Source organism: Haliotis rubra, unplaced genomic scaffold, assembly GCF_003918875.1.
Source record: "Haliotis rubra isolate DU_JTF1 unplaced genomic scaffold, ASM391887v1 Scf4, whole genome shotgun sequence".
NCBI classification, from domain to species: domain Eukaryota; kingdom Metazoa; phylum Mollusca; class Gastropoda; order Lepetellida; family Haliotidae; genus Haliotis; species Haliotis rubra.
The window spans coordinates 4,437,724-4,463,610 of NW_025767079.1; the positions used below are offsets into that span (position 1 = coordinate 4,437,724).

A 25,887-nucleotide genomic window follows, 5' to 3' on the forward strand; every position below is an offset into this window, starting at 1 on the left:
GGGGTTTTCCCACACTCCTTCTGAAGCCTGGTCGCGTGCCTTCATTACCATATGAACAATTTTCCTGGTTGACGGGCGTGTTCAGGCATGCGCCAAGGCGTGGTGCTGCTCGCGACGTTATTTCAACCAATGACTGATCGCAACGCCACGAGTTGGGCGGAGCGTAATGGAACGTGATTGACACGCGAGTTGAGACGGTGTAACGTTCCCGTGTGTCTGTGACTGTCACACGAAGCGCATGGTGTAGGTATTTTATCGATATACGCGCGTGCTGGGCAACATTCCTCCACAGAAGGGACACGATCTGAACTCGTGGAACATAACACAGACATGAGATCTGAGAAGTCAGCGTCGGCGAGGGACTCTCGCAGGGTATGAACAACAAAGTATTCAATTGTCGGATTGTTGATGTTTATATAATATACATATATATAATAATAGAATATGGGTGGAAGAGTGTATGTTTCGTTTCTGTTTTCAGATCAACAAACCGATGATGGAAAAACGGAGACGGGCCAGAATAAACGCCAGTTTGTCGGAGCTGAAATCTTTACTGTTAGATGCTATTAACAAAGAGGTAAATATCTTAACATATTTTTATCATATGAACTTATAACCTGGAAAAGACATTTGAAAAAGGTGTTAAATCCTGCCTGTTACATCTACCGCGTCACGGGTTGAACAGGTTGCAAATGGCTTGTACTGGTGACTATTACACTTGTAGTCACAATGACCAGTACGGAGGGATAAATTGGAGCCGTGACGTCGTTGAGTGTCGTCACGGATGCCGTGGGCCAAGCAATACATAGCTGCAGGCTATCACACGTACATATCACTATGATCGGCAACAAACCACTGATTCACTCACTCACTCACTCAAATGATGTGATATCATTTACATGTGTACAAATTGTAGCTGTCTTAAAGGCTGTTGCGCTTTGAATCAGACTGTGAATCCCCATTTTAGAATTTAGTAGACATCAATGTAGAGCTTGTACGAGAATGCCACACTACCTCTCAACACTAACCTCAGAGGCTCTTTTTGTCTCGAAGCATTCTCGAAATGTCTGTCATACCACATTCGCACGGTATGGTAATTATACGAAGGTAGCGTTTAATTCTACAAACGTATCCTTTCCCCAAGTGGAAGGCCTTAAATACGTCAACGCGCCTCGTTATTCGAACGACCGGCGATTTTCATTAAGGATATCTTCATAATTCTGCCAAACTACCGCAGAAATTCTGCAGAACGTTTTCCGGAATTATCGATATTACGTTTCCGGAAATTTACCGTGTTAATGAGGTACACATATATGAGCAGTAGTGTGGATTCACACAGAGGCAGGGTGAAGGGGCAGACTTGTCTGAGGCCACATGCGTCTTCGTCGACACATACTACCCAGTCTTAGACAGGGATACTGTATTGGTTCATGTTCTTTAAACGCACAGGGTGTGAATAACCAGTTTGACTTATCACGGAATATAAGCAACAGCCCTATCAAATGCTGTGTAGTTTGGGTGTATGTCTACATTCACAATACGTAACTCGGTAGTATTGAAAGCGTCCTTGCTTGTCTCACACGGACTTTCAACAGATGCGGGTGACTGTCAGCAAGCCGATTAATGGATGTATCGGGAACACTTTCCACGTTCACCATTGGAACGCAACGAGAATGTTTTCGTTTCGTTTCTAATCCCTTGCACTCTCTGTTTGACACGGCTTGTGGTCTGTGGATTATTATGGAACATATAAATGTATGTATTTGGTATTTATTGCCACTGTTGACCCTTTTCGATGTGCTGAAAGGCGGTAGGGTAGCCAAGTTGTTGCAGTGTTCGCTCGGGAAATTCCGGTTTCGATTCCAGATGCGTGGAGCCTATTCCTGTTGACTCCGTCGAGATTTTCCTGGAATATTGGAGAAAACCCAAACTCATTAACTCACTCAATATATGGAGTATCATATCGGTAATTAAAATGTTATTTGCTAATTGATACCTTTCTGATTGCACTCACTAACTCAAGGATAATCGACGTAAATGTTGAGACGAACTATTCTTCGAAAAACAGTGGTATCGGCTTATTCGATCAGCTGATGAAGGCAGATTTGAGAGGGTGGGGTGGGGGTGGCGGGGTGGTGACAAGGCGAATTCACTCGCCCGCATCACAATTTTTGTAATTAATGATATAATTATATTTCATCATAATGTTAAATAGGTTGTGAGAAAATGTCGAGATGGACTTATTAAGACAAAATTTCAAGAGATTTTTAATGTACATGTACTCATATTGATAGCGACAGTTTATGACAGTATTTCTGTCTGCGGAATGAAAACTCCCACTATTTTAAATTTTCATGCAACTCTCCATTTGTTCAGAAACAAGGAGTTTCGAACACATAGTGAGTGAGTGGGTTTAGTTTCACACTGCTTTTAGCAATATTCCAGCAATATCAGGGAGTGGGACACCAAAAAAAGGGTTTCACACAATGTACCCATGTGGGGAATCGAACCTGGGTCCTCTGCGTGACGAGCGAACGCTTTAACCACTAGACTACCCCACCGCCCCGACTATCCTTGAGGTAGTGAATGCAATCAGAAAGGTATCACTTAGTTTTAGTCATTGATCCGCTCAGGCTGTGGCTCTTTAAGGTGCTGAACAAAATTGGGGACCTTCCATATGCCTCAATGTGCTGCTCGTTAGATTACACATGATGTTGCACCACTGTTCTGCTCCCACCACAGCCGTGGAAGTGACTTGTCACAGTCACTGCTGATTATACTTATCAGTGAATAATCAACAATGTAACTCAATTTATTTTTTGTCAAAGGGTGGGCGTCACAACAAGATGGAGAAGGCGGACATTCTGGAGATGACAGTCAAACACCTGAGAGAGATCCAGAGACACTCGCTTACAGGTTAGACCCTCCACGCCCCATTTCACACAACATACCTGTCCTTAAGCCACCTGTCAGATGCCCGATCCAACATACCTCACATTGTAATGGAAATAACAATATCTTATGTAGCATTAGAGTAGCAGGTGAGTGACCGCAGTCTCCCCTTACCTGTACTTATCGTTGATTGACAGGTGAGATTGTACCACCCAACGCTCTACCCGCCTTCATCTCTGCAGCAACCTGTATATATCAACATCGGCTTGTGGCATACTTTTACATGCATGTCATTTTGTTGTCATCGTCGCGTTGATAGATTTGATGAGAGCGGTGGCTGTTAGAATAAATTACAGATGACGTCAGAGGATGAGAAACTCGGGTTGAACACCGATTTGAATAGTTGTCCATGTACTTATGTGTTTGTATTTACGTTATTTAACGCCCCACTCAGCAATATTCCAGCTCTATGGCGGCGGTCTGTTAATAATCGAGTCTGGGCCAAACAATCCAGTGATCAACATCATGATCATCGATCTACGCAATTGGGAAACGATGGCATGTGTTAAACAAATCAGCGAGTCTGACCACCCGATACCGTCAGTCGCCTACAACGACAAACATGGGTTGCTGAAGTCCAATTCTCACTGGTTATTTATCTAATGCCTGATGTTCACCACTTCCCCATTTGTTAAAGCCCATGGGCACGGCTTTGAAACTATTGAGTGTGAATTTGGGAGACGGAAGAGGGTGAAAGAATTGAAGCTCAACACTTTCACCATTAGCCCTGAAACCGACCCATTTTAACTGAACTGTTCTCACATTAATTTTTAAATTGTCTTACTTCAGATACAGCGGCGGAAGACCCAAGTAGCAATAGTTTAACCAAACACCGCCATGGTTACAATGAGTGCAAACAGGAAGTCAGCAGGTACCTTGATACTGTCGCCGGATGTGACGCAGAACTCAAAACGCGCGTTTTAGACCACCTAACATCTAAGACAATGACGTCACTTCCGGATGAATCAAATAGGGAGATTGCATCGCCGGCTGTATCCAGTAACCAGATCCTGCCTTCGACGGAATTACCAAAGAATGACGTTGCCACGGATATCAACAACAACGTAGCGAGCGTGACGTCACTGGCACCGGAAACGGCGCAAGTATTTAGTGCGATGCAAGTTATACCGACAAAACTCTCTTCTGGGGAAGTAGCTTTTGTTGTGCCTGCGAACATTGTAAACAGCACTCAGGTGTCGAACTATGCTGTGCCTGCCAGTTTTCAGAACACACCATCTTTGTCTAATCACATTTTGTCAGGAACGCCTGTGACGTCTGTAGCGACAACTCAAATTCTAACGCTTCCCACGCCCTCAACAGTCTACCCGATGACACAGGTCTCAGGGAACATCGCCATCATCCCATGTTCGGGCATTGCTGAGACATGTTTTGTCTCAGCACCTGCACAACTTTCTAATTTACCAATGAAGCACGTGCAACACGAGCCACACGTGCAAGTTCGTGAGCAAAACCTAAATGACATCCATGGCAGCCATTTTGAAAGTAGAGATAATTTAGAATGTGGGAAAGGTTCAATCTGGAGGCCGTGGTCGCACATTTAAGAGGTTTCACCATTTGCGGGCTTCGGTGTGATATTCATTGTTACGTTCCTTAACTGTGCCAGGATCCGCTTATATATGGTTCTAAACTCCAATACTGATCCTGGACTTATCGGCACTCGCAGCAGTTAAAGTGCAAGGATAAACTACTGCGGGCCAGATCTGAGGAACAACGACATCTCGAAAGACTGTGATACAGCGAAATTGTTGATTCATAGAAAACATTTATGTAATATATTCATATTTTTGTATAACTTCATCGGTTACAAATATACCACAGTGCTATGCATTTTAGAAGCGTGTTGTTGTTTTTGCCCTGAGCTATTCGTAAAAAACTTCTCCAAGGAATCTATGTTTTTTCCTAGTGCTTACACTAATGTAACAGAAATACTGTTCTCATTGGTGCCATATCTATGCTAACTTATTAATAGACATGTCGAATGACAATATTCTGGTGTCCCCCGCCGTGCTATTGCTGGAATATTGCTAAAAACGGCATAAAACTAAACTCATTCACTCACTCGAATGACAAAAGGAAGTTAAAGCGTTCGTTCCGGGATGGATTTCAGAATGAGAACAATTAGTCAGCCCTTGTCCAGACGTACGGACTGTTTATGACTTAAGACAGCAGCATAGGGACAGCTGGCGGTACTTATTTGGCCTGAGGAGGCATGGCTGTGCAGAGTTGCGTCCCTTGATTACGCGACAAACCTATGCTCGTGGGTTCGAATCCCGATTCATCCCGTCTATGTTTCTAGGTTTGTCCGCCTCATCCGAAAGACCTGGGCTTTTCTCCCATTGTGTAAACGAAGTATCAAAAGTCTGTGGAAATGAAGTAGTGAGTGAGTGAGTGAGTTTAGTTTACGCCGCACTCAGCAATATTCCAGCTATATGGTGGCGGTCTGTAAATAACGAGTCTGGACCAGACAATCCAGTGATCAAAAGCATGAGCATCGATCGGCGCAATTGGGAACCGATGACGTGTCAACCAAGCCAGCGAGCCTGACCACCCGATCCCGTTAGTCGCCTCTTACGATAAGCATGGGTTACTAAAGATTCATTTTAACCCGGACTTCACGGGTCGGAAATGAAGTAGAAATACAGAGGCTTGACGTGGGTAGGCAACTGAATGGATCGTCTCTACAAGCTACAGGCCCGGTACTTGGTTGACAGCGTGTCACGGATCCCTAAATTTCTATCAATCACTGGATTGTCCAGTCCTGATTTAATTATCCGTAGACCGCCGTCTTACAGCTGGAATTTTGCCAAGCGCTGAGTTAAACAACGCGTGTCAAACGTTGTAGTCACAACTATTTAGGTACGATCGCTTCGGAAATAGTCAAAGTTATGTGGCTACTTTGAATTGCCCTCTGTTGTAGAGGACCATTTAACCATAATCTCATCTCATCTAAATTATACCTCTTACTGTTCGATGATTACAGACCTTTCTACGATATAGAAAATCACAATAGCAGGATCTTCCGGCATCATTGCCCTTTTAACGTCGATTGCCATTGTGAACGATCTCAAAATACAAAATATATTGTCATAATGAACGATTTCACAATACATAAAGTATATTGTCATAGTAATGGACCCAAATGGTTTGAAGTAAAGTGGATAAGTAAAACATATCACAGGAAATTGTACTCTCCGTGATACAATACAGCGATTGAACATACGAAGCTTGTATTCATTGAACCGGTTGAAATTGCATGGGGGGATGGCCTTCAGGCTGAACAATTTAAAACGTACGTTTCAAGTCTCCAGATCGCATGATAAACTTAAAAGAAATACGTACATATTGTATGAGTCAGTCGTGCAATAGCATGCCCCCGGTATTCATAGCATGCTGTTCCGACCAGATGTTCCTCATCGCATCATGGATGTATTCACTGTTTGCAAATACATTGACAATAGAATCGGCTGTATTTTCCTTCGAATGGGTTAGGCATAAAGGTTTGACTACATCAACAAAATAAATAAGCAGAAGTACATGTACATTAAAATGTGTCGTGTCTTGTCTGTTTTGCCCCTGCTGGGCAAACGCGGAAGTAAGAATATGTTTTAAATTTTGATATTGGGTCTGATATTGAATACCACACATGCAAGGACGATGGGTGGCCTGTGGTTAAAACGTTGGATTGTGACGCCATCTATCCGGGTTCAATTCCAAACACTGGTAGACTGTATTCCTCAAATTCAGGTGTCCCCGTCGTAACGAGGCTTGTCTATTTTATGAAAGCGACAACAAATAATAATCACTCAATCAAAGATCAAGACCTTTTTTAGGTTTTACGTTGAATTGGAAAGTGTTTCATTTGTACGACGAGATGTCAGGTAGGTGGTAGGCTACAAATGACGTTATATTTACTGCATAGGTGAGAGCCAGAGGTATACTACTAACAATTAGATCCTGGTACAACTAAGGGAGGCAAATGGCCACGGGTATGCTACTAGCAATCAGGTCCTGGTACAAACTGAGGAATGCAACTAACCACGGGTATGCTAATAGCAATCAGATCCTGGCACAACTAAGGCATGCAACTAACCACGGGTATACTACTAGATATCAGATCCTGATACAAACTAAGGGATGCAACTAGCCACGGGTATGCTACAAGCAATCAGATCCTGGCACAACTAAGGGAGGCAACTAGCCACGGGTATGCTACTAGCAATCAGATCCTGGTACAACTAAGGGAGGCAAATGGCCACGGGTATGCTACTAGCAATCAGGTCCTGGTACAAACTAAGGGAGGCAACTACCCACGGGTATGCTACTAACAATCAGATCCTGGTACCTGGTAGGCAACTAGCAATCGGGTCCTGGTACAAACTAAGGAATGCAACTAACCACGGGTATGCTAATAGCAATCAGATCCTGGCACAACTAAGGCATGCAACTAACCACGGGTATACTACTAGATATCAGATCCTGATACAAACTAAGGGATGCAACTAGCCACGGGTATGCTACAAGCAATCAGATCCTGGCACAACTAAGGGAGGCAACTAGCCACGGGTATGCTACTAGCAATCAGATCCTGGTACAACTAAGGGAGGCAAATGGCCACGGGTATGCTACTAGCAATCAGGTCCTGGTACAAACTAAGGGAGGCAACTACCCACGGGTATGCTACTAACAATTAGATCCTGGTACAACTAAGGGAGGCAAATGGCCACGGGTATGCTACTAGCAATCAGGTCCTGGTACAAACTAAGGAATGCAACTAACCACGGGTATGCTAATAGCAATCAGATCCTGGCACAACTAAGGCATGCAACTAACCACGGGTATACTACTAGATATCAGATCCTGATACAAACTAAGGGATGCAACTAGCCACGGGTATGCTACAAGCAATCAGATCCTGGCACAACTAAGGGAGGCAACTAGCCACGGGTATGCTACTAGCAATCAGATCCTGATACAACTTGGATGCAACTTTACAAAGCATAATGAAAAATCACCTCTTACGTCAATGCGTGCACGTCCCGTTTAAGTTTAGTGGGACAGTTTGGTAGTCTTGTGACGAAAACGTTCGCTTGTGGCGCCGAAGGCCCGAGTTCAGTTCCATTTATGATTTCACAACACAAGGTCAATTATTGACTCGGGTTGCGTTTATAAGAAAACGTCCTGTAAATGTATTGCTTCCGGGTTGATTAAAAAAAAATGAAATATGCAATATCATATTTTTAAATAAAATTAAATTGCATCATTGTTTGGCAAGACACCTGTGTCCGCGGTCGGTATACGGGCGCCCTGCAGCTGATGGGATCGGGATTGTAATTCCTTTTCGTTCTCTCTGATCTCACCAGTTAATATAATGAACTAGGAAGTGGTTGGTAATATAATCGTGATATAAATCTCTTCAAAGAAGCTGCTTGCTCGTAAATGTCGATATCTGTACCTCTGACTTAACGCACGGGAACACACTAGGAGCCATTCGACACCGTTCGGCCATTTCCGTGAGCTGCAAGACTTGTGACACTGATGAAAACACGACGGCCCAATAAGTGAGTTTGGTTTTACGCCGCTTTCATCCAGCAATGTTAATGGGGAGAATCGATCCCGGGTCTTCCGCCTGAAGTCGGAAAGCTTTAACCATTGGGCCACCCCACAAACTCTGGCCCAATAAGATTGCGCGTGGCTTCACGGACTTCGATGAAAGGAACTTTCAAGAATATTTTGGGATTCTAAATACGTCTTGTATCTTATTGAGTTCAATCACATTATATCTGAGCTACAGTCCGCAATATATACATCTGCAATATCAAGATATTGTAGGAAATATTTGTAGCCCCACGAGTTGACAGTACTTTCAGATATGCCCGTTTGCACTCAGACGGTACCCAGTCGCAAAAATGGTCACGTAAGCGGCACGAGTCGCTATTCGACTTTTTGTCACGGAATGACTCGAGTTGAAATTTACCACATGGGAGCCTTGTCACGATGACATTGTTGAATCAGTTCTCATGAGAGAAAAATTCATAAAAATACTGCGCTATAAATTGCTAATACCGCTTCTCATCATCATTTCAGAGCTTCGGTGGTTTATAATTAAATATAAATTGTAACTTTTTGTTTCAATTAAAACATAACATACATAGAATGACCAAACAACTTCTAAAGTATTACCATTTCCATGTTAAAACACAACAAGATCAACAACGCACCTGGTAGATATACAGATTTGGTTAAGCAAAAAAGTTATTGCCTTGAGAAGATCCTGGTGTATATCAGTGAGTGATCAGATTAAACACACGTGTCTTCAGCAACCCATGCTTGTCGTGAGAGGCGACTAACGGGATCGGGTGGTCAGACTCGCTGATTTTTTAGATGTATGTCATCGTATCCTAGTTGTGTAGATCAATCACTGGATTGTCTGGTCCAGACTCAATTATTTACAGACTGCAATCACAGAGCTGGTATTCTGGTCTCGCCTTCATGGTCAACCGTGTATGTCAGCTTCATTGTGTGGTCAGAAGGTCAATAAAAATATTCTGAGATCCATCCAAGTAACACTGACATTTATCTTGGATCACACATAAAAGTCGTTTTCTGATTGGCTGAGCGCTCTGCTATTATTTTCAATGTACCCCGCTTACAAGCGAGTAACATTTTCTATGTACCCCGCTGGGAATGCCGAACTCATTTGGTACTTCATAGTAGAAATTTGTTATCTCGAATAACATTGAATCGCGTATGATGTACGGAAATTACCGATATTTTGCGAATGCAAATCGATGGAAGGGAGATAACTCTAAATTTGTTTTCTTGTCGTCTGGTACTCCATACTATGATCCGATACCCGTGCTTCAAACAGTTCAAAATTACCATTGAGGTGTTCGGTAAGATAAATACGTTGTTCCCTTCGGGCTCAGGGAACATAAACAAACATAGAGGGTACATCAGCCCATGTGCCCCTCGAGACCAGTGAACAACTTATACTATACAACATGGAGATGATCCAGACACAAGCTTTCCGAGCAAACCGTTCTTAGGACCGGACATGCTTAACTTTTTTCGTGAACACCTGGTGTCATCACTGATTTTCAGTGATCCACGCAGCTATGAGGGGCGTGGTGTAGCCTAGTGGTTAAAGCGTTCGCTCGTCACGCCGAAGACTCGGGTTCGATTCCCCACATGGGTGCAATGTGTGAAGCCCATTTCTGGTGTCCCCCGCAGTGATATTGCTGGAATATTGCTAAAAGCGTAACACTAAACTCACTCACTGACTCACTCACTGATGGATTATCAATGTACTCAACATGGACTGTTTCTCATAATTCTGGTATATTGACATTATTTAGTTCCACATTAAATTAAAATAGTGTTTACCAAATGAGAATTCCCGTCTCTATTTTATATTCAACCGTAAGTGTCAACTTCTTTGCGTGGTCAACAGTTCAATAAAAATATTCTGAGATCCATCCAAGTGACACAACATCGAAATGATACTCTGGGTGAACAGATGCCATTTTCGAACAAACTCACCTGCCTAAGGTGAGACCACACGTGCACATATGTTTCGTTGTGGGGCAGAACTGAAGTTCTAGAAACTCTCAGGAGTCAAGCTGCCAAACACGGTCACCCGTCCAAGGACTCTCCGCGCCCAACGTTGTTTAACTTCAACTGATTTGTGGCCTGAGTTCTACGCACAGCACCACAAACCACCATATAACTTTCACAGCTATGTTTTCCTTTAAACCAAACGGAATCTGTTCCTGAGAATAGTGAAGACTGGGTATTCTATTGCACTGAAGTTCTATATCATGTACTTTGAATATTTCTGAGAGCGGCGTTCAACAACAAACAAACAGTCAAAAGAACATATAAAAATTCCTAGGATTGTTGATGTTCCACTGCGTGGAGCTTATATCATACACGAGACATATGATGTATGGCAGTGTACGACATAAGAGATTTCATCAGGAGATCCGTTTACAACAGGACTTGGACAAGGAAGACTTAGCGAAGGTCTGGGTGTTATGTAGATGTATCCGGCATTATGTCAATGTCAACAGGGATAATTCACGCTAAAATGTCCTAATAAACCGCTCTGCTCGTTCCGCGTACAACGACACGACACCTTGGGGAATAATGGCGTAGTTATCTGTATTGCATGATTAGCAAACCGAATAACGCCAGAATCCTCCGCGTATAGTTCGTGTAATAAGGGTCTTTGAAAACTAGTTAATCGTGTTTCGGGATACAATTTGAAATTAAAACAAATAAAACGGGAACAATTCGTTCACGATTGTCATCAGGGAACGTTACGTCATTGTGATGGTCACGTGACAGAAACTAGTTCCAACATGAATTCCTCCTAATGTGGACCGAAGTACCACAGCATCGAGAGAAAAGCCGAATGTCAAAACCCCATGCGTACGTTTCAACACCTCTTTACCAGCCTGAAGGTTACATGGAAACGTTAATAACTGGCCGTCTGACCAGCGGTCAGTGTCTGCGGACTCAACAATGGCCAGGCGGGCCAGCCAATTACCCCCACTGTATATCCGACGTTGAATGATATACCTACACAATGACCACTGACCAAACCTGAGGAGATCTCATCACAAACTTGGTTATCGGTCAGCAGGGGGCAAGAAACATGCGGAGTTAAATGCAGGTTCACAATGGTCAAGGCTTTGGGGACAATATTCTGTAAATTTATCAATCCAAAACGGAATGGACGCTCTGAAGGACAATAGGGTGTAAGCATAGCAGGGGCGGGGATAAGTATGTGTTAAATTGAACAAGGAATCATGTTGCGTCTTGAGAATCTGACCTTTAACCTCAAGGTCTTGGCAGGTGCAGAACGTGCGACTGGAATTTCTTGGACTTTCCCTTTTTCCGCGAGCATGTGAAAGCTTTTAAATACTGAGTCTTTGAGACTTTGTTTTCATCTCGATATTGACTGTTTTTGCCAAATACAATGTAGTTGTATGCACCACTGCAGAGAACTTTTTTCCATACTCGACACATAACGTTTGGCGTTACTACGGTTATAACGAATTCAAAGGGACCACTAATTATAGTTCGTTACAACCGTAGGTCTTAACGTTAAACACATTTCGACTAAAATATGCATTTAACGGTCGGGACCAAAAACAATTCGTCTATCTTTTAGTTGAAAAAGCCTTGTTTACTGTATATGTCATGATAAGAGAAGCTTTTCACAACTTCACTCGGACTCACAAGTTTATATTGTTGTGGAAATAGAATATGCCAGATTAACAGGGATTCAGTGTGGTGACATATGTTTGGTCATTCTTGCTATGGCTCATAGCATGCATGACATCACTTTCGTTTCAAATGAGCTTCTTAGAAATGTCATTGTGTATTCAGAGCTGTGTAGAATTGTGTACTTATGGCTGAAGTGTTAAAATGTTCCTCTCACTAGTAGATTAGTGTTAAAATGTTCCTCTCACTGGTAGATTAAAACGTTCACTGAAACCACGAACTTCATAAACTGCACTGGAACATATTACTCGTCACTGGGGTGATACAAATGCCAAACAAAAACCCCAACAACATGGAAACTCGTCACTGACGTGATGCTGATGCATAAACCATGGAAACTCGTCACTGACGTGATGCTGATGCATAAACCATGGAAACTTGTCACTGACGTGATGCTGATGCATAAACCATGGAAACTTGTCACTGACGTGATGCTGATGCATAAGCCATGGAAACTTGTCACTGACGTGATGCTGATGCATAAACTATGGAAATTCGTCACTGACGTGATGCTGATGCATAAACCATGGAAACTCGTCACTGACGTGATGCTGATGCATAAACGATGGAAATTCGTCACTGACGTGATGCTGATGCATAAACCATGGAAACTCGTCACTGACGTGATGCTGATGCATAAACGATGGAAATTCGTCACTGACGTGATGCTGATGCATAAACCATGGAAACTTGTCACTGACGTGATGCTGATGCATAAACCATGGAAACTTGTCACTGACGTGATGCTGATGCATAAACCATGGAAACTCGTCACTGACGTGATGCTGATGCATAAACTATGGAAATTCGTCACTGACGTGATGCTGATGCATAAGCCATGGAAACTCGTCGCTGACGTGATGATGATGCATAAACCATGGAAACTCGTCACTGACGTGATGCTGATGCATAAACTATGGAAATTCGTCACTGACGTGATGCTGATGCATAGGGCATGGAAACTCGTCACTAACGTGATGATGATGCATAAACCATAGAAACTCGTCACTGACGTGATGCTGATTCAAAAACAATGGAAACTCGTCGCTGACGTGATGCTGATGCATAAATCATGGAACCTCGTCACTAATGTGACACAAATGCAAAAATAAAATGCAAACTCATCACTAACGTGACACAAATGCAAAAAAATGCAAACTCGTCGTTAACGCGATACATAATGTAAAAACTATGTCAACTCGTCACTCACGTGATACTAATGCAAAAACAATGCAAAGTCGTCACTGGCGTGCTGCAAACGCAAAATTCATACAGTTTGATTGTATAATTATACGTTTCCCAGACTTATCCACTTCAGAAAATATACACAGATCAAGCATTCTTTCCCACGAGACAGGCAGGCTCGTGTCCATTCAACTGACGACATTGACCATTGTCCAGCGTCCCCAACACAGACGGGCGTGTCGGGGTGGCTGAAGCTTGGAAGCCTGGCTGACCTTCTGACCACACGCTCCCCCTAAATCCCGTGTTTCGGTCATATTATTCTCCAGGGCGTAACCCTACAAGGGCTATTGTTACGGTCTGGCGTGTGTCTATAATATAACAACGATGGGAAATTCTCAGCTATTAAGTTCCAATCTGTCTGAATAGGAAGGTGGTGTTGTTATTTGCGGTTCCAATCTTGGAGGTGGTGTATGCCTAATGCAGCATACTGTAAATTGACATATACAGTGTTCTTTGAAGGCCAAAGTACTTAACCGAGAAGCATTTGGTTTAGTTGGCCCTCCCATCGAGTTAACGTTCTTCCCCGGGGGCCAGTAGTGATGGTAGTATCTGACAATTATAACTGAAGTATATTTGAGAATCCAGACTGTAGAATTAGTCATTTAGTTAAGGTGAGAAAGTTATCTTTCAGGTGGTTTACCAACAGAACGAGACTTGAATATGTTTGACATTGTGGATTCTGTGAATATTGAAGTTTGAATTAGTTTTCAGCAACCCACGCTTGTCTAAGGAAACGAATGATAGGATCCGGGGGTCATGTATGTCGTCGTATCCCAGTTGCCTAGATCGATGCTCATGATATCAATCACAGGTCTGTCACTCAATTATTTTGTGATCATCGTCATATAGATGACATATTGCTGAGTGAGGCCCAAAAGAACACCTGCTTTGAAATACGATGCAGAAATTTGGGAATTTCCGTATTTGAGTCATACCGAGAGAACACAGTGACTAGTCAAAGCATCTTATTCTCCAAATTACTAATACAGATAACGACACCGTCTTTGGAGAATGCCCGTCACATGAGTTTTTTACAAAATTGTGTAAAGTACTACGTCCCGATCCACAAAACGTTCTAGCGCTACGACATTCGTAAGCCTATGATAAACTGTAGAGTTACGACAGGTCATAACGTTACGAACGCTTTGTGGATCGGGACTCTGGACACAGCATCTCATATTGACCTCGGAGGAGAAATATTTTTGCTACAAGGACTGAATAGCATTGGTCGACAACACGTATAAGAATTTCCTCATAACCGTGAGTGGGTATGGTTTTACGCCGCTTTTTGCAATATTCCAGCTGTATTACGGCCTAAAATGGGCTTCACACAGTGTATCCATGTGGGGAATCGAACCCGGGTCTTCGGCGTGACGAGCGAACACTTTAACCACTAGGCTACCCCTCCGCCTCCTTGTAAATGTGAACTCAGATACACTTAAACAATGCTAGACGCCAGTGTTCCCAAATGTTAAAGCGTCGAGATCTTGCCTGTGAATACCAGGGGTGACATACCAGTCGAAACTTCAATCGAACACTCTCTTTTGATAAGGAGTTTCTACCTAAAGTAAACTTACCTACAAAAGAAAGTGCACACCTGTTGCTCTGGGATTATTAAAAAGCGTACATTTTGAAAGGTGCTTTGATTGTGACTTACGAGTCACAGGTCTTTCATCTGCACATATTAAATACAAATGTTTTGCAGATTATAACCCGTTTCCCTCGAAGCTGTCAAAGTCTGTCCTGACTGTGCAAGATTTAGACTTGACTATGTCGAAATTGTCTATCACTTTCTTTTGGTTTGTCAAGCATCTTAATTGTTAAGGCATCGTTTCCATGAACAACATAATAGATCTTCAACCTCTAACCTTATAATCATTAGGCTTGCTAATTCCGCTTAGCTTCGTGAGTCATTTATCGAATATGGGGTGGTGGGTTAGCCTGGTAGTTAAAGCGTTCGCTCATCACGCCGAAGACCCGGGTTCGATTCCCCACATGGGTACGATGTGTGAAGCCCATTTTTGGTGTCCCCCGCCGTGATATTGCTGGAATATTGCTAAAAGGGGCGTGAAACTAAACTCACTCACTCATTTATGGAATATAAATGTATTATTCCACTTCCTGTGCTTTTATAAATATTTTATGTTAAAACTTCATTTTTTTAATATTAAGGACTGGCCGTATTCGGGGACAAAGGCGGATCCTGAGGGGTGGGGGTTGGGGGTTGGGGCTGGTGCGCACCCCCTATTTTGTCCTGAGAGTTTATTAAATGACCATTGAAAACGCTTGGAAATGAAGTGTGCATCCCCCTTTTTCAAGAATGTAAGTTTAATGAAAACAAGGAGCCAAAATGTTTAATTTAAAACACCAAGCAACACGTAATGCAACAATGCATTTTTTGTGGTTGTCTGAGTTTTGTTTTCGATAAAATAATTTCAAGTGTAATCGTACTCGTTAGTTTATATCTTGTTTATATCTTTACTATTTAATTGAAGGTTCGCAGAATACACTCAAGATTTGAAATATTCGGTCAACTGAGGTACTTCGGTGCAATAAGTACTTCGGGGGGTAATTCAGTCGTTGTTTTTTAAAAGCTTCACAGCGGAATTGTTTAAGAGGAATTCGACCGGAGTGGTAGGGATACACAGGGGACAGTCTTTCATCTCTCGTCTCAATAGGGAGGATGTGATTCCAGGATCATGACAGGACATGTCACGTACGACGCACGCTCTCGCTCCTGTACGTGAACACCCCCACTTATCCAGCCACCCGTGAACGAGACACGTTCATTTGTAATATAATGCAACGTCTTTCGTAAGCAATAATTTTCATTTAGGAAAGTTACCTCCATTCACCGTACCCACCTGTCGCCCGTGCCTCGCCACACCGGGTCTCTGTGATTCTCGGACGACCCTCCCCCTTGTCCTTCAGCCCCCGTCAATCAGTTCCATCAGCCTCAGTGACTGAATACCAAATTGTAATGTATGTTTCTCTTCACAATAGGGGGTCATACTGTTGCAGGATCAGCTATAAATCGGGAGCCACTGAGGTCCGGGTTGTATTGATTCAAAACAATTTGAGTTGATTTATAAATATACTTAATGATCTCAGCGATGCGTCTAGAGAGTACTGTTAGGTGACTGTACAAGTGCGTGTACAAGGGAATGTAAAGTGCGCGTGCGGTTCACTAAGTATACGTCTAAGCTTGCTTGTCAATATTTGGGGTTCAGTCAGCGAAGCGATGTTAGCATTACAATTATATCCCTGTTATACAATTACAGCTATCTATCCTGTTGCAGAATTAAATGACTCCCCTAAATTTCACTCTGGAGTGATACACGTGATACTGATGCAATAACCATGCAAACTCGTCACTAACGTGATACTAATGCACAAAACATGCAAAATCGTCACTAACGTGATACTAATGCAATAACCATGCAAACTCGTCACTAACGTGATACTAATGCACAAATCATGCAAACTCGTCACTAACGTGATACTAATGCAATAACCATGCAAACTCGTCACTAACGGGATACTAATGCACAAACCATGCAAACTCGTCACTAACGTGATACTAATGCAATAACCATGCAAACTCGTCACTAACGTGATACTAATGCAATAACCATGCAAACTCGTAACTAACGGGATACTAATGCACAAACTCGTCACTAACGTGATACTAATGCAATAACCATGCAAACTCGTCACTAACGTGATACTAATGCACAAACCATGCAAACTCGTCACTAACGTGATACTAAAGCACAAAACATGCAAACTCGTCACTAACTTGATGCTAATGCAATAACCATGCAAACTCGTCACTAACGTGATACTAATGCAATAACCATGCAAACTCGTAACTAACGTGATACTAATGCACAAACTCGTCACTAACGTGATACTAATGCAATAACCATGCAAACTCGTTACTAACGTGATACTAATGCAATAACCATGCAAACTCGTCACTAACGTGATACTAAAGCACAAAATATGCAAACTCGTCACTAACGTGATACTAATGCACAAACCATGCAAACTCGTCACTAACGTGATACTAATGCAATAACCATGCAAACTCGTCACTAACGTGATACTAATGCAATAACCATGCAAACTCGTCACTAACGTGATACTAAAGCACAAAATATGCAAACTCGTCACTAACGTGATACTAATGCACAAACCATGCAAACTCGTCACTAACGTGATACTAATGCAATAACCATGCAAACTCGTCACTAACGGGATACTAATGCACAAACCATGCAAACTCGTCACTAACGTGATACTAATGCAATAACCATGCAAACTCGTCACTAACGTGATACTAATGCAATAACCATGCAAACTCGTCACTAACGGGATACTAATGCACAAACTCGTCACTAACGTGATACTAATGCAATAACCATGCAAACTCGTCACTAACGTGATACTAATGCACAAACCATGCAAACTCGTCACTAACGTGATACTAAAGCACAAAACATGCAAACTCGTCACTAACTTGATGCTAATGCACAAACCATGCAAACTCGTCACTAACGTGATACTAATGCAATAACCATGCAAACTCGTTACTAACGTGATACTAATGCAATAACCATGCAAACTCGTCACTAACGTGATACTAAAGCACAAAATATGCAAACTCGTCACTAACGTGATACTAATGCACAAACCATGCAAACTCGTCACTAACGTGATACTAATGCAATAACCATGCAAACTCGTCACTAACGTGATACTAATGCAATAACCATGCAAACTCGTCACTAACGGGATACTAATGCACAAACTCGTCACTAACGTGATACTAATGCAATAACCATGCAAACTCGTCACTAACGTGATACTAAAGCACAAATCATCCAAACTCGTCACTTACGTGATACTAAAGCACAAAACATGCAAACTCGTCACTAACTTGATGCTAATGCACAAACCATGCAAACTCGTCACTAGCGTGATACTAATGCAATAACCATGCAAACTCGTCACTAACGTGATACTAATGCAATAACCATGCAAACTCGTCACTAACGTGATACTAAAGCACAAAATATGCAAACTCGTCACTAACGTGATACTAATGCACAAACCATGCAAACTCGTCACTAACTTGATACTAATGCAATAACCATGCAAACTCGTCACTAACGTGATACTAATGCAATCACCATGCAAACTCGTCACTAACGTGATACTAAAGCACAAAATATGCAAACTCGTCACTAACGTGATACTAATGCACAAACCATGCAAACTCGTCACTAACGTGATACTAATGCAATAACCATGCAAACTCGTCACTAACGTGATACTAAAGCACAAAACATGCAAACTCGTCACTAACTTGATGCTAATGCACAAACCATGCCAACTCGTCACTAACGTGATACTAATGCACAAACCATGCAAACTCGTCACTAACGTGATGCTAATGCACATAACATGCAAACTCGTCACTAACGTGATACTAATGCACAAACCATGCAAACTCGTCACTAACGTGATACTAAAGCACAAAACATGGAAACTCGTCACTAACGTGATACTAATGCAAAAACAATGCAAATTGTCACTCACGTGTTACAAATGCATAAACCATGCAAAGTCGTCACTGATGTGATTCTGATGCAAAAACCGCCCAGGTTGATTCATTTGTATAATGTGTTTCACAGATTTACCCACTTCCCTCCCAGGATCTACAACATCAAGCATACCACAACCCTTTACTGAATCTTAAGAGAAACACTTCCAAAGCTGTTTTACAATGAATTACACTCAGTCTGCCAAAAATTAAATAGTTCAGATAAAATAGATAGTTCCTCAATGGCCTGTTTTGTTTGTTTGTTGTTTACCTGACTGACTGACTGAGTTTGGTTTTACGCCGCTTTTAGCAATATTCCAGCAACATCACGGCAGGGGACACCAGAAATGGGCTTCACACATTGTACCCATGTGGGGATTCGAACCCGGGTCTTCGGCGTGACGAGCCAACGCTTTAACCATTAGGCTACCCCACCGCCCTACAAGTCTGACTGTATCACGAGTATGTTTCTCTTAATCACTATTAAATAGAAAAGATGTGTGTATCCTACCCTGCCGGTGGTACCCCACATAACAGTCGAAACACTCACAATCGAATCATTCATTTGTTTTATTGTTTCATTGGTGGCTACAATAAAAAAAAGGTGAAATACGTTGAAATTCATTCTGTTTCGCCGTGCTTAAAAATATGTCCTTGCCCAATACACACGGAGCGACCGCTCAAATACGAAAGACATCGCAACCAAAATTTTTGAAGTGAATATACGGCCACTATTCCGCAGCGATACATTGATCATCAAGAATGAAGCACGCTTAGAGGTGATAAATTCAACTGTTTCATTATTTAAACTGGACATAGATTCAATGAAGGATAGTTAATGCCTCAGTACAATAATGTTAACCATAGACTTTGAAGAAAGCCATCGAGCGGTCAATTCATATACCGTTAGGTCTTGACTTTGTGTTACAGTGACTAAGTATTGTTTTGTTTTGTTGTTCAAGAGAACCGTAAAGCCTAATCAACGAAAGTGAGACTAGCTATAGAACTCATTTCTGTCACATGATCATTAGAATTAATTTTGGGGTCGAAAGTGGAAGTCCATTTCCGCCGCAGTGAAGTTCATGGGCCTAGATTTTCGAAGCTCTCTTAGCGCTAAGATAGTCGTAAGTTAATGTTAATGCATGGCACTTACGACTATCTTAGCGCTAAGAGAACTTCGAAAATCTAGGCCCTGGGTATAGCTTTAAGCTTCGTCAGGGGCGGTATGGGTAGCCTTGTGGTTAAAGCGTTCGCTCATCACGTCGTCAAACCGGTGTGTCAAATCCCGACATGAATACACTGTGTGAAGCTGTATCCGTGAAGATTCGGGTTAGAATTGGTTTCCAGCAACCCTTCTTGTCGTAAGAGGCGACTAACGGGATCGGGTGGTCAGGCTCGCTGACTTGGTTGACACATGTCATCGTATCCCAATTGTGTAGATCAATGCTCATGCTGTTGATCACTGGACTGTCTGGTCCATACTCGATTATTTTACAAATCGCCACCACACAGCTGGAATATTGCTGAGTTAATCAACAAACAAACATGATGTCAATCACTGGATTGACTGGTCCAGACTCCATTATTTTACAGACCGTTGCCATACAGCTCGGACATTGTTGAGTATCGATAAATACAAAATAGATAATATGCAAAGATCGAACAAAATGTAAATAAATAAGGAAATCACGAAAATCCTTTCGTTCTGCTTTCAAAATCAACAAATCGGACTTTATCAGACTTTATCCATGTCATGTTTGAGATATGATCTAAGTTGCATAACCGCCTATATTTGCGTCAGTTTCGTAACATGCAGGTCCACGATGGCCATAGAATTCCTCAGAATCCATCGCACCGACAATAGCGTGACGTTATCATTAAACGGACAAAAACAGACATGCCCGTCAAATATATATGACCCACAAATAACGTTATTCCAATGCAATAGGATTAACTTCTTTGTCTGGAAAAAACATAAATCTCTCTTCACCTTCCATCAAGCACCTGCTGTGTAGTTGACAAACATTTAACCTGACAGTGTTTAGTAATTATACGATCAGTGCAGGGCACCTGTTGACCAGATTCTACGCAATAATTCTACTCTTAATGTTCAAAACATCCATTAATACAGTGTTGAAATACAAACTGTCCGTTTAATCGAATTTGTTTTTGCATACTTTAGTGCAGATTTTCCATCAAATTTGTTTTTGGATTTGAAAAAAAAGAAACATTGCACTAAAATTTCATAGCTATAATAATAAAAGCTTCAGTGTGAATACAACGTCAGGTAAACATTACCATAAGAGATAGGACCGTCGAAAGCCTGTCTTTCTTAAAGTTAACAGTGTATCTTTCGTTCTAGTATCTACTCGCACACGTGTTTCTGGTTAATTTCTCATTTAGCTGCGATTTAGGATTGTACACTTTTAACTGCAGCAGCTTAACGACGCGAACGAACCATCCCTAAACATTAACGTGAAATGGGCTTGAATTAAATAAGTTGTCTTGAAATTTCTCTTTCAGCTCTATTCTCCCCGATTTCAATTACGCTTTCGGATAACAGTTTACTTTCTGCTCTAGTTACTAGATACTGTTTTAAAAGAATGGCTACAAGTTATGTTCATAAATATTTGAAATGCTCCTGAAAAAAACATCTTGAAGAACATTAAATACATTTAAGAGAATCACCATCTTCACTTCTTGCTTCACAGCTGTGTTCCTGAATGCGCTGACAGATTCCTTCTCATGTATGGTTAATAGCCGAACCAAACCATGTAATTCGGATTTTTTTTTTAAAAGATTCACCAAAGTACTTAACGAAAGCTGTTTGAACGGGGTTGCTTTGATATAGATTTGAAATAAGTGGTTCAAACTCTAAAACCTTACTCGAGTACGTTTTTGCAATTGTCATCTTCACAAACATGTTTTCTATGGAAATCATCGCCCGTGTCATCTTGCTTTGCAGAGCGTAAAATTCGTTACATGTGAATGAACCCAAATTGACAGGAGAGTGACACGTGTGGGTTTCATATCTCAGTGCGGGCCGTGGGGCGTTAGGGTGTTTGTGTTGTGATTTTTTTTAGCTACACAAACATATACGAACTCTTGTTGTATGCTATTCTTGAATATACATGCACCGAATATTGCGATTTGAACCGCTGAAAGACATTCGATATATTTTTGTGTGCTTTTTCCATGTTCAGTTTCAGAGCGAGAGGTCTGAAGTCGGAAGAAAGTAACAGTAAAAATAACTACCTTTATTTTGTTTTTTAGCTGTTATTTTTTTGTTTAACGCCGCACTCAGCAATATTCCAGCAATATGGTGGCGGTCTGTAAATAATCGAATCTGGACCAGACAATCCAGTGATCAACAACATGAGCATCGATCAATGCAATTGGTGTCATGTGTCATATGTTTCAATTAAGTCAGCGAGTCTGACCACCCGATCCCGTTAGTCGCCTCTTACAATAAACATGGACTGCTGAACAATTCTAACCCGGATCTTCGCGATGTTCATCTCGTGAATGGTTGCGTAACAACACATGCATGTACGTGGGGCTGGTTAAACCCAATTTCACCTCACCTCACGTGGGGCTGGACTGAGGTGCCATCTTGTTTTTAGTCGATACATTAGCAATGCAACTAAATACTTTTTCAGTCCATACATAAATAGATAAACAATATTTCGACAATACCGCAAGGCGAAAGACTCTTAATTTTGATTCTTATCTTAAGTTGGCTCACAATAGACTCTACCTCTAAGCAGGAGGATTTACGTGTGTGTGTAAATAGAATACATTTCACTGCATGTTAAAACAGGCAACTGCAATAAGTTTGTTTGGAGTTTCGAACCAGTTAGTTGTCGGGTGTAAATGACGGGCGCCGTGGTCGAGATCGTTAACATTGCATGAACGTGGGTTGTCGATTTCGTCTCGCCTGTCCATCAAACAGTTGTATATTTCACCAAGGTGCGCAAACGCGTTCGAACATGCTCACATTCCGAGCTCGCGACAGCTGCACGACCAAGTTCGCGGGACGGGGTCTATTGGGTAAGGAAGGTTGTATACTTGTAAGTAATCTCGCCACGAGACTGAAAGACGCTGTTGACAGACACACAGTGATTTTGGTTTAACTGGTTTCGTGTTCAGACACGCTTTTGACGTGTGCGACAGTAGACTGGGCTCAGAATTGTGGCCCGTCTTTGTGGCTCTGGCAAGGTGTTGAAAGAGAGAGGGAGAGAGAGAGAGATCGACGGAAAGATACACAAATGAATGATCACACGGGTGGATGAATGCAACATTGATCCTCCATCTTGAATAATGATAATAATAATAATAATCATGGATTATGAAACCCCCTTTAATGCATTCATTTAATTTAATCTGTACATAAAAACGAAACAGAATAAACAATCGATCTGGATTTTGATGAAATTTTCGTCTCGAAATTACGTCAAAATTGTTTAAAGTGACACAAACACAAACACACTCGCGCGCATGAAGAATAAATGTGTCTGTTTCATGGGGCGAAACAGCTTTCGATTAAAGAAGGAAGCATGAATAAATAAATACATTTGAAAGTTGACAAGAACCGACTGTTTTCGTTCTTCACAAGTCAGGACAGCTTGTTTGTGAAACCTATGTACATAATCATGAAGGCTTAACTTTTGAAGATAAATATAGTTTGCTCATTGCAGTTTTCTTAAAAGGTTAATTACATAACCGGAACGGAATCAGTGTCAAAGGTACTTGTCGTTTCGTCCTCCATTGCAATCAGTGTCTATTAAACTTCAGACCACTTTTAAATGTTTATTTAAATAAAGAAAAAATATTTGTATTTCACAGTGGAAAGTGGTTGCCTAGACTGTCCTCTGGATCAAGAACCTCCCACGTTTATCGTACAAATTCACGACTGTTGTTTAAAGAAAACACATAACACAAAACATATTTCAACAACTGGTTTGAATATTATTTTGTAAAATATGACATCTGTCCAAGTAAATAAGATATGTATAAATTCTGAAAAGGAAACTGAATCCAGTCTGTGGGTGACAGGGAAGCCATGATTGCTGTAGAAAGTTCTCACTCAAACGCTGGGCGATTTTATTAGACGCTGGGGTAGTGAGGGTCAGGGTAGGCCTAGTTGATAAATAACCATCCACTACACAGTGTTGACATTTCCCATGCACTGAGAAGACTGGGGCTACACGAGCTTTCATGGCCTGTCAAGTCGTACAGGGTTGTTTGAAGGAGAAACGATTTAGATATAGCGTACTTGATATGCTCCGTGACATTTTACTCAAATTCTGAGTGCGCGGAGAACGCTTCACCAGTTATACAGTGCGGTCGTATTTTTTAAGAAAATTAATTTTATTGCATATAACGGTTAAAGTTGATAATATTCTTGAAAAAAAGTTCAGTTAATATTGGAAATGCCGTTATAGCTGTATTTGCAGAGGCTATCAGTCTGCACTCGTTAACACGTTTTGGTGTTCGGTTCCTATTTTTATTTTTTTTAATTTAATCGAACAAATGATTGGTTTTGAATCATGTCCACGTGGAAATTGTGATGTTTTTTGTGATCACTTTATTCAGTCGAGTAAATTTTTGCAACAGCTGCAGTTTTTAATTGAAATTTGATTAAAAGTTTAGTACAAATCTTAAAGTACCCGTACATGGAAAACGAGACGAGTTTTTATCTCGTGTGAATACTAGGTCCGTGATTTACTCCACATTGTTCGAGTAGACCGTTTCTGATTACGGGCAATATTTTAATTGCGGGGAATCACAATCCTGACAATAAGACTTTCCCCTACAGCTTTATCAGTTTCTGACAAAAAGGAATACCTGAAAGAAATACCTGCATGGTCCTTAAAACCACGCCCTCCTTTAATTAATGTGTACACTTCTGCTTTCAGCTGGACAGAGACGGCATTTGGGTAGCCAAGTGGATGAAGCGTTTGCTTGTCACGCCGGAGATTCGTGTTCGAATCCCAACATGGGTGAGTATATATTCATTCACCTCAGCACACTCCTGTCAGAGATGATGCTGACCTATGTCACTCCGTTGTGGCATAAACATGTCCCTCAAGTTTTCGGGGTGGGTGAGTGTCTGTGTGTAAGTCGTGGTGGTGATGGCGGGAAGGGGACGTGTCTGAGACTTGCATAGGTTCGGAGTTTCCTCGTACATTAAGCTGAGTAGGTGTGGTTGTGCCAATATCCCAGCAATACCACGGCTGGGGGCACGAGAAATAGCCTTGTTGAGCCCATGTACAGAATCGAACCCTGATCTTAGGCGTGGTGCTTAAACCACAAGCTACCTCTCTCCCCTCCGCAAATTTAACAAAATTACCGTTTGAAAATTAATGACCCATTTCACTTAGATCGGGTGGTCAGGCTCGCTGACTGTCGACACATTCATCGAATCCCCTTTACCAAGAACGATGCTCATAATGCCAGTCACTGGATTGTCTAAACCAGAGTCGATTATTTAGAAGCCACCAACATGTAGCTGAACTATTTCTGAGTGCGAGTGAAACACTAAACAAAAAATAGAAAGTTCGAATAACGCAGGTCTGAGACAATCTGATGAAAGTACCGCGCATTAACGTGGTACAAAGAAACCAAGAAACAAAATCAAGGCAAATCTAGGATTCGAACCCACAATTAGTTTCCTGGCATGAGCAAGGGACCCCACTCTGCACTGTGAATTTCAACACCTTAAGAGATTCGGCTACCCATTCTTTGTCTGCTGGAAAAACGTTGTGAATAAA

General features: G+C 41.7%; 1 protein-coding gene and 1 long non-coding RNA gene across 2 annotated transcripts in view; one reads left to right on the forward strand and one right to left on the reverse strand.

Moving 5' to 3' along the window:
• The first annotated feature begins 204 nt into the window (after nucleotides 1-204).
• Nucleotides 205-4,805, forward strand: LOC124287238 (transcription factor HES-1-B-like). The gene is made up of 4 exons (XM_046723739.1): nucleotides 205-372; nucleotides 482-577; nucleotides 2,829-2,916; nucleotides 3,742-4,805. The coding sequence occupies exons 1-4, from the start codon at nucleotides 331-333 to the stop codon at nucleotides 4,512-4,514; spliced, it is 999 nt and encodes a 332-aa protein (XP_046579695.1). The 5' UTR covers nucleotides 205-330; the 3' UTR covers nucleotides 4,515-4,805.
• Nucleotides 921-25,887, reverse strand: part of LOC124287239 — a 29,352-nt gene continuing 4,385 nt past the window's right edge. Inside the window, exons 2-3 of the long non-coding RNA XR_006901229.1 lie at nucleotides 3,067-3,229; nucleotides 921-1,906 (exon numbers count right to left, since the gene is read on the reverse strand). This is a non-coding gene — a long non-coding RNA (uncharacterized LOC124287239). The remainder of the gene's footprint in view (nucleotides 1,907-3,066; nucleotides 3,230-25,887) is intronic.

Bases quoted from the DNA above. Each gene is read 5' to 3' on its own strand.
- LOC124287238 (XM_046723739.1), top strand. From the start codon at position 331: ATGAGATCTGAGAAGTCAGCGTCGGCGAGGGACTCTCGCAGG. The intron at 578-2,828 runs GTAAATATCTTA...TTTTTGTCAAAG, and splicing joins TAGATGCTATTAACAAAGAG to GGTGGGCGTCACAACAAGAT. The intron at 2,917-3,741 runs GTTAGACCCTCC...GTCTTACTTCAG, and splicing joins CCAGAGACACTCGCTTACAG to ATACAGCGGCGGAAGACCCA.